The sequence below is a fragment of the Malania oleifera genome, chromosome 3 (genome assembly GCF_029873635.1).
Source record: "Malania oleifera isolate guangnan ecotype guangnan chromosome 3, ASM2987363v1, whole genome shotgun sequence".
Classification (NCBI taxonomy): Eukaryota; Viridiplantae; Streptophyta; class Magnoliopsida; order Santalales; family Ximeniaceae; genus Malania; species Malania oleifera.
Genome location: NC_080419.1, coordinates 42456336 through 42466751, shown reverse-complemented (window position 1 = coordinate 42466751; position 10416 = coordinate 42456336). Strand labels below are relative to the sequence as shown.

At 36.7% G+C, this 10416-nt stretch overlaps 1 protein-coding gene across 1 annotated transcript; it reads left to right on the top strand.

The window, feature by feature from the left end:
- The first annotated feature begins 405 nt into the window (after window positions 1-405).
- On the top strand, window positions 406-5805 carry LOC131151893 (hydroxyethylthiazole kinase). Its single transcript, XM_058103360.1, has 2 exons — window positions 406-931; window positions 5220-5805. The coding sequence occupies exons 1-2, from the start codon at window positions 452-454 to the stop codon at window positions 5607-5609; spliced, it is 870 nt and encodes a 289-aa protein (XP_057959343.1). The 5' UTR covers window positions 406-451; the 3' UTR covers window positions 5610-5805.
- Window positions 5806-10416: the final 4611 nt, after the last annotated feature.

Sequence of the window (10416 nt, the reverse complement as noted above, 5' to 3'; positions counted from 1 at the left end):
TTTGAAATCTCAGGAGAGGTTTATTATATTTTTGAAATCTCGTCTCTATCTTTTTGTCAAACCTTATGAGAAGTAAGTGTCTTTTGACCTAAGTTATATAATTAGATTTGTTGAAAATTTGAATAGAAAAAAAATGATATATAACACAAGCGATATGTTATATTATATTGGTGTTAATTTTAAAAAATTTTACATCATATTTTTTAAAAAAATAAAAAGATGTTTTTTATTTTTAAAATTGGAAGTTTTTTATTAAGATATTAATAAATAAAATAAATAACTAAATGAATGCTGTCTTTTTAATTAAGTTAATTTTGATATTAAAGAAAAAATTAAAAGAAATAAATTATATTTTTAAAACCGTCTCTATTTATGACCATTTATTCAATGAGCATGTTCGAAACTAAGCGGGTCTTTCCAACCCAAATTCATTTTACTCATTCCTGATTTTATGTCCAGAGAACCATCTAGCTTCAGAGAGACAGCGACCATGGACTCGAACAAAGCTGGTGAAGACGAGTGGGCCCAGAAAGCTTGGGCCCTCCTATCATCAGTGAGAGAACGATCTCCGCTCATCCAGTGTATCACTAACTTCGTCTCCATGGATCTGACGGCAAACACTCTTTTGGCCGCTGGCGCATCGCCGGCCATGGTGCACTGCCTGCAGGAGATTCCGGACTTCACCCCAGAGGTCCACGCGCTCTACATTAACGTCGGCACACTCACCGCTGACTGGCTGTCAGCGATGAAGGCCGCCGTCGAAATCGCCGTGCGGCTGGAGAAGCCCTGGGTTCTTGACCCGGTTGCCGCCGGAGCTTCGGGGTTCCGCTTGCAGGCCTGTCTTGAGCTTGTTGGGCTCCGGCCCGCAGTTATTAGAGGAAACGCGTCCGAGATTATCGCGCTTTCGGAGTCCGCAGTGGGAAGCGGTAAGGTACCGCCTGAAATTTTCTCCAAACATATAATTAAGGCCATGAGTATTCAAGTTATTCAAACTCATGTCCTGGAAACCGGAGGAAGCTATAAGACGAAGACGATAGAAAGAAAAACTAAGTTATAAATTATAACATTTAAACGCTATTTTTATTTGTTGTATATGTAATTTTTCCCTTTTTTGATTTGCAAATAGATAGAATCATAGAACAAGACAATATATTAAATTTAAAATATAAGTAAGAAAGAATGCAGTAGAAGAAATAAAATATTAAAGAAGACCCGTTCACAAATATTTATGTTACTGTCACTTTGCCTAAATGTGTTTGTATAGATATTTATTTATTTATATTGGAGGCCCATCTTCCATCCCTTATTCTTTCTCACCCCTCCAAGATTCAACATTTAACATGTAAGTTCCGAACTTTAATTATTGTTTGGTTTGTGAAATAAAATAGGATAAATAAGGAATGAAATGAAAATTTAAATGGAGAGTATGACCAAATCAAGTCATGAATTTGATTCTATTCGCTGTTATTCCACTCTATTGCTAAAGTACCAAGCATGCAGTTAGATGCATCCTATGGAATCTATATATGCATCCCTTAGATACATTCTATTGTGTGTCTAATCTTGGAAGTGAGGAGTGAGAATGAGTAAAGGATATGAGATTGGCTGTTTTCTGGTGTGTACTGGGTAGGCTAGGTACTGGGTCTCGAATGGACCAAATGAAAATGCATATATAATTTGAAAAGCACTTGGACCACCATATTATTATTTTATAAATTTATCAATATTTGTATGTCCATAAACAAATTTTTAGAATTTTAAAGGACCCATCACCACATGATTCTTTTCAAATTTCTAAAACTTCACACACACACACATACACTTTTCTAATTATGCATATAAAACATTGAAGGGGACCTGGAGAATGGGGGCAAGCTCCCTCCCTACCCACTCCCTTCATCCCTGCATAATGGAAAGATTTCATTGATGGTAAAACTTTTGGGGTTTATGTTCCATATCAGCCATCTCAAGTTTGTGAGTGATATTAAGAAGGCATACTTACATAATATAACAGTTAATCATACTATCCATCTTCTTGTGTTCCTTGAGGTGAAAATTTTCAATATTTATGTAGTATGAAATTATATTGAATTTTTTCAAAATTCAACCCCCAATATCAGTGTTCCCAAACACAATCTTATGGCTTTTATAAAAACTATGAGAAGTTAAAATATTATGTCCTATAACTTAGCTCAAAATTGGAAGAATGGCAAAGATTATTATTAAGTAAGAGAGACAATTTAGAGTGATTAAGTGATTCTTTTTGTGGAAATTAAATTGAAGTTAAAAAACAATTGGCCAAAAACATGAAAAGTGAGTAGAATTTAGGGTAGTCTATTTTTTTTTTTCCCCTATGTGTTTTGGTGTAGAAAAGTTATGGTATATGTTTATAAAGTATATAGAGTTGCCAAAAAAAAAAAAACTTTTAAAAATAGAATAAAATCTTTGACAAAACGTAAAATGCATAAATATTAAATGCTACACGTTCATTAATATTCTTTCCTACAAAAAAAAAAAAAGGGCAGACATGCATTTACAAAGAAAAATTAAAAATTTTAAAAATAAAATAAAATAAAAAGGCATAGAATGCCGCCTTTAAGAATAGAGGAAAAATGTGCACAAAGAGAGAGGGTTGTTAAGAGAGCGTGCTGTACGTGTGTTTCTGAAGTTTGTTTAGTTTTATTATTGAATTATGTTATTAACAATTTATATCTAATTGCATAGTTCTAAAGTTAGTAAAAAATTTTATTATAAAAATATTAACATTGGGAACTACTCTCAAGTTCCCTTAAGTAGTTGTAGTTTTATATATAATAAAATGTAAACTATAGAGATGCATATACAACATATGTAATAAATTGGCACAACAATATTGGGGAAGATAGAGAGAATATAAAAGGAGATAGATAAAGGAGAAGAGAAGAGAAGGTTAGAAGACCTAAGTCTGAGGGGGTTTAACTCGGTCTCTAAAAACATCTGCTAGTTAGTAAACAGTTATGGAGATTTCCCTTGGAGTTTGATTCCTTATGGCACATAGCTGCTAAAAGCAAGTATGGATTGCGTAAGAATGGCTGGGATACTAGGGTAGTAGCAATGTTTCTTATGCCAGCCGTTGGAAATTTATTTCTCAGGTTTTCTTATTTCTTCTACACCCTTACCTGTTGTCTTATTCAGTTTCGAGAGGATGTTTGGGTGAGTATGGATTGCATAAGAATGGTTGGGGTACTAGGGTAGTGGCAATGTTTCTTATGCCAGCGCTTGGAAATTTATTTATCAGGTTTCCTCAATTCTTCTATATGCGTATTTGTTATGATGTTGGGAATGGGAATCTTATTCAGTTTCAAGAGGATGTTTGGGTGGGTGAGTTTTCATTGAAATCTTTGTTCCCTCGCCTTTTCATATTGTCTCTCTTGTGTAATGCCTCAATTAATGCTTTTTATTCTTTTGAGGGGGGTTCTCTCTCTTGGGATTTTCAATTTTTTTTTTAATAAAAAATCTCAATGAGAGAAGTGTTGATGGCATGAGAATGTTTTTGTGAGTGCTGGAATCTTTTATTCCTTGAGTCCATAGTTATTCAAAGATTTGAATTGGGGATTCTTCTAGTTTGTTTTCCGCAAAATCTTTCTTTCCATATTGTTGGAAATACTGAGCCTTTTTATTTTCCCTTGAACCATTTTTATTTGGAAGGCTAAGGTTTCTTTCAGGATGAGGGCTTTTATGTGGACAGCTCTTAATAGGCTTAATACCAATGATTTGTCATAGGTAAGAAGGCCTTACAGGGTCATAAGTTCAGATATTTGTATCGTGTGCTTGCAGGTGAGTGAGACCACCTACCATTTGTTTCTCCATTATTGGGTGGCTTGGCAGCTTTGGGCTTTCTTTTTCCCAATTTTTGAGAAGACGTTGTGTTGCCTTGAATTGATGATGTTTTCTTGTTGGTGCAGTTAGAGGTTTTGGGAGAAGTAAGGGGGAAATAGTTTTATGGAGATGTGTAGTTTTGCATTTTTGGACCATGTGGATTAAAAAGAATGCAGGGATTTTCAATGGCAAAACAATCCCTTGGATTTTCTTTGGGACAGAGTTACTTCCTTGGCTTCTTTTTGGGCTTGTAGGTTTCTTCAAAGGAATTTCACTGTTGGATCTTTAGCGGGATTGGAAAGGGGCTTTGATGTAATTGTGTATTTTTTTTTTTTTTGCTTTTGTTGTTTTTAGGAGGATATTGTCTCCTCCTTTCCTTGTAATTTTCTCCATTCTCTATTAATGAATTTCTTTTTCTATCCAAAAAAAGAAATCTGCAGTTTACTTTCGGCTGACTAGTTAAGTTTGTGTGCTATAACTAGTGCTGCACTGCCCTTTCCAGTGTTAAGTATTCGGCCTGCATCGAATGGAACATATTTGGCAAGTGATGATAGTTATATCCTGGACAAATAATGGTATGGTGTTGAAGGTTAATGTTCAAGGGATATACAGAAAGGTATCTTTCTTATGATACCTCTAGCATTGTTTCATCACAATTGGGGCCCAAGAAAGAGTGCACAACATGTAACCTGGTTAACATTAGGGAATATCAATTTTGCTGTGATGATGTGAGGGTACAACGTCTTATTGAGAAGTGTACTTGCATAAGTTGAGATTTGGTTTTACGTTATGAGCAACTAATCATCGACTAAAATGGATTTTTAAAGCACAGAATGCAGGCTGGGCTTAGGGTTATGAAAGATGAATCTCAAAATTATGCCATTTAAGTATGGAAAGTGTTTTTAAAGAACATTGCCGGATGCATTTCAGAATAATTTTCATTATTTTCATTCCCTTACTGGAGAAAATCTTTCTAGGAATGATAACAAATAGGGATTAAATGTTTTCTCTGTAATAATGAAATTTTTGTATATTGAATAATTTTTCATAAGAAGTGCTGGGAAAATCTCTTGCTTTAAAACTCAGTAATAGAGTTGCTGCTCCTAATTCATAACGGAAGTGATTGGATGACATCTATGTATACATTGTCCCAATTTGCTTGTGTGCTCCAATTTTGTTGCTTTATTCAGTGCCAGCTTCTTGGCAAAATGACGCTCATTTTGTAATCCTGCATATTTCCTGCATCATTGAAATATGTTCTAGAACCATTTCTAAATTGTATTAGAAGCTTACAATTATTTCTGATAATTATCAGAGCTCATTGATTGCGTCTTTAATTGTTTTAACCTTTTATTCTCAAGGGTGTAGACAGTTCCCATGAATCGACAGATATTGTGGAAGCAGCCAAGTCCTTGGCTGATTCTACTGGTGCCATAGTTGCAGTGTCAGGAGCTGTTGATGTTATTACAGATGGACAGAGAGTTGTTGGTGCTCGCAATGGTGTGGACATGATGCAACGAATTACAGCTACAGGATGTTCAGTCACAGCCCTCATCACTGCTTTGGTTGCTGTTGACCCAGTTCATGCTTTTGAAGCTGCAGCTTCGGCATTGTCCATATTTGGTGTTGCTGGTGAGATAGGGATGAAAATGGCTAAGGGTCCAGCTTCATTGCGTATGCACCTCATAGATTCTTTGCATGGGCTTGATCAAGCAACTATACTTCATCGCATTAACATCACCAGCTTGTGATGAATTATGAGGAGTTTATGAGTGGTATGTTAATTGACATCCTTCCTGTTTGGTTTACAGTGCTAATTCTCTGTATCAAGTAAGTTGTAGTGTTGTACTCATAGTTTGTCATGAACTTTTCTACATACAAATAAGCAGTCTCAAACATCAGGGGCTACTTTCAACCTGAAACTCAGTATGATATATTCCTTGTCTATAGCTTAGTTTTCTCTTGATGATGGAATGTACATATTTATTGTGTTATATTCTAGTTTTAATTGCTTTTAATGAACATGGGCGTCTTGAGGATATGTACAATTACTTTCTGAATCAACAAAATATGAAATATGTGACTCTCACAGCAACATACTTTTTGCTTTGTGTAGTATATTTTAGGACAAGATACTTGCATTATATTGTGTCGAAGTTTCATGCTCAAACTAGATAATAAAAGCATGTCCCATTATCATCTAATCACTAGGAGTGCTCCATCGGCTGTAGAAAATTAGACTCAAATACATGAATGGTTTAAAATTAAAGCTATGTTTGCATTTTGGTTCTTAACTTTAAACATCTTTAGCTGTGGCTAGTTCTGTAAAAAATTGGCTTCATATGATTCAATCTATTAGTTGAGGTTAGCTGAAGTTGGCAGACAGGCTAATACAGAGCAAAAGGTTTTGAAATGCATTTGGAAGATCGAATAACCATAATAATTTTAAATACAGTGGCACTAGGGCTCCAAAATCCAACTCTGTCAATGTCAAAGAACCTCTTTACTTTCAATCTCTTGACTTGCAATTGTTTTTTGGTTGTTGTGTTAAGAGAATTAGTTGGGACAACAAAATGCAGCATTTCGATGCAAGAAGTTTCCTAGAGGTGTCCTCATTGTGTTTCGAAGTGTTGGAAGCATCTCAAACATGTCAAAAATAAAAATAAAATGATTAATTTTTTACATTTCCAACAAATGTTTCAGGGAGTGTTAGGCAGGTGTTGATATCCAAAAATGTGTCGGACATGGCACTTCGGGCTTTTAGAAATGTTGGCATTTCCTAGATTCTTACGAAGCAAGTTATACTTGTTTGTGGAAATCCTATGTAAATAGACTATAAGGGCCAGATGAGGGTCAATTTCTAGGCCTGCTTTGATATATGTAGGCAGGAAACACTTGTGATGGTTGTTTCCTTTTTCTTTCTACTTTTGTTGTATTGATGTTTCTGCCACTTGGACCTGTTTGAGCTACTGATACCCATCTCACATTTCATTCCCCCCCCCCCCCCCCCCCAGTTAATAACATTTAAAACTCTTTATTTTGTTCAAACATGATGGCCATTTTCCGTGTTCTTGGACCCATTCTGGGTGCTATAATGGCTTGTCAATCATTATACAGAGCTGCAAATTGTTTTACACTTTGGGTGAATATGGCATCATGTTGTGAATGGTGGCTCATTTCTTGAGATGACTAAGTTACACAAGGAGAAGAACATAGTGCCGAATTTTGGGAGAAAACCGTTGACGATTTTTTATGGTTTTTCTGAAACCGTTGACGGTTTCACTGAAATCTCAGAAATCTTCAGAAAATGCTCTCGGTATCTCAAACCATCAATGGTGTCAAGAAATCTCAGGAAAACCATGGACAGTTTTGTTTTTGGGCTGCGAGACAGAAATTCAAAATTTGAATTTGAACGTTAAGTTGGTTGGTTTTTGGGGGGGGAACCTCTGAAGGAAAGTCTATATATACTTGTCTGAGTATATTGTGACATATGAGATTCATTTTGAGAAGTGTATTGTGTACTCTATAATTTCTTAGTGAAATTGTTGTGCCGATTGCTTCCGTGGATGTAGGTATTGCCGAACTACGTAAATTCTCGTGTTGTTGTTGTTGTTTTTATATACTGGCTGTGTTGCTTGTTGTGTTTTATTCCACTGTGTATTCTTTATCCGACCATTATTACAACAAATTGGTATCAGAGCAATTGTTGTTATGGCATCGGGATCATCTTCTGCAAAATTTGACATTGTCAAATTCGATGGAACCGGAAATTTTGGTTTATGACAGAGGAGAGTCCAGGATATTCTTGTGCAACAAGGAATGGATAAGGCTTTACTTGACGTTCAATCAGAAGGAATGGATGAGGCAACATGGGGAGATTTGAAAGCAAAGGCCACTTTTACAATACGCTTGTATTTGGCCGACAAAGTACTCTATCGTGTGATAGAGGAGGATTCTCCAGTGGTTATATAGCGAAAGTTAGAAAGACGGTACATGTCCAAATCACTTAACAATAAACTTTTTCTTAAGCAACGTCTTTATTGGCTTAAGATGGTTGAAAGATCAAACTTAGATCAACATATCAATGCCTTTAATCAAATCATAAGTGATTTGATGAGAGTTGATGTTAAGTTTGATGAAGATGACAAAGCTTTGATGTTGTTGAACTCTTTGCCGTTGACTCATACGTATGAAAATCTAGTTACCACTCTTATGTGGGGAAAAGAGACTCTTGATCTAGAAGAGGTAACAAGTGCATGGTTGAATTTTCATCAAAAGCTGAAAATATGTGATGAAGGAGAAGGACTTGTGGTGAAAGGTCAGTATGAGTGTGGCAAAGGAAAGTTCAAAAGTGGGTCAAGTCAGAAATTCCGCAATCAATCCAAGAAGAAAAAGGAAATACGATGCTATAAATGCGGTAAAAAGGGGCATGTAAACCGAAGTGTTCAGATTGGAAGAAGGGAAATGCTGCAAAGCATGAGGGGATTTCGAAATCAGCAAATGTGGTTCAGTTTACAGCGATGGTGATGTTCTCTTAGTTTATCCGGGTCGGATAACCTTATGGACTCTTGGATACTTGACTCGGCTTGTTCTTACCATAGGAGTGATTCAACACTTACATGTTAGTGAATTCAGGTTCAGTTCTTATGGGTAAAGATGTTTCTTGTAAGATCATTGACATAGGAAGTGTTAAGATAAGAATGTTTGATGGTGCTGTGAGAACATTGAACAATGTAAGACATATACCGGAGTTGAGGAAGAGTTTGATATCACTTGGCACTTTGGATTGTAATGGTTTCAATTGTAAGTCCGAAGGTGGAGTTATGAAAGTTTGGAAAGGAAATCTGACGGTGATGAAAGGGCGAAAGCTAGATGGGAATATCTACACATTGTAGGGAACTACAGTTGTAGGTGGAGCTGTAGCCATAGATGCTGAATCTGATGAGACCGTCTTGTGGCATATGCATCTTGGGCATATGGGGGAACATGGTATAAAAGAATTACACGAGGAAACTCTTGAAGGGTTTGAAATCATGTCAGCTTGATTTTTGCAAAATTTGTGTACTTGGAAAACAAAACAGGGCAAAACTTAAGTTAGCTGTTCACAAGACGAAAGGTATTCTTGATTATGTGCATTCCGATGTTTGGGGCCTAGTTAGAGTTGCATCAATGGGTGGACATGTGTATTATGTGAGTTTTATTGATGATTACTCAAGGAAAGTTTGGGTATATTCATGCAGCATAAGTTTGATATGTTTGCCAAGTTCAAGATTTGGAATGTTGAAGTGGAAAACTAGACGGGAAGGAGAATCAAATACTTGAGGTCGGACAATGGGACCGAGTATGTTGATTCTCGATTGATGAAGTTTTGTGCGCAGCAGGGCATTAAGAGACACTTTTCTGTTCGTCGGACACCTCAACAAAACGGTGTGATTGAAAGGATGAGTCAGACTCTAGCTGAAAGAGGTCAGTGTCTCAGGCTTAATGTAGGGCTATCAAAGAACTTTTGGGCCGAGGCAGTTAGTATGACTTGTTTTCTAATAAACCGATCACCAAGGGCGTCACTAGAGGGTAAAGTGGCAGAAGAGGTATGGACAGGAAATGCAGTAGACTATTCTGGATTGAAAGTATTTGGGTGTCCAGCTTATGTTCACGTGTCTAGTAAGGAGAGGTCTAAGCTTGATCCGAAATCTCGTCATTGCATCTTTTTGGGATATCCAAAGGGTGTGAAGGGATATAAACTGTGGGACCTAGTGGTAAATAAGGTGGTGATTAGTAGGGATGTAGTTTTTGATGAAAAGGCTATGGTGAAGCGTACACAAGAATGTGATGAACAGAAACAAGAGCCAAGAAGCTGGGATAGTGACGAACATGTTGTGCAAGTGGAGTTGGAAGTTCAGGGTAACGGAAATGATCATAGTCCTATGGTTGCAGGGAGCTCTAGTTCAGGAAACCAGTAAGTCGACAATCTTCCTATATAGAGATTCAGACGTACTATTAGACCTCCGCCAAGGTATGGGTTTGAAGAGTTAGTGTCTTATGCTTTTTTTACTTGTTGCAACGATCTAACTACATTTCAAGAGGCAGTGCACTACCAAGACAAAGGTAGGTGGATGGGTGCATTGATTGAAGAGATGGAATCACTACACAAAAATCAAACTTGGAATTGGGTGGAGCTTCCAGATGGGAAGAGACCGATAGGTTGCAAATGGGTATATAGGAAGAAGAAGACAATTTCAGAAAAGGAAGGAGAGAATTCAAGGCACGGTTGGTGGCAAAAGGATACTCATAGAAAAAGGGAATGGACTATGATGAGATCTTTTCACCTGTGGTTTGACATACTTCGATTAGGCTTGTGTTGGGGTTGGTAGCCCATTATGATCTTCATTTAAAACAAATGGATGGGAAGACGACGTTTCTTCATGGTGACTTGGAGGAACAGATTTATATGGTACAACTGGAGGGATTCAATGAATCGGGGAAAGAAAACATAGTTTGTAAGTTGAAGAAATCTCTCTATGGTTTGAAACAGTCTCCAAGGCAATGATATAAAAGATT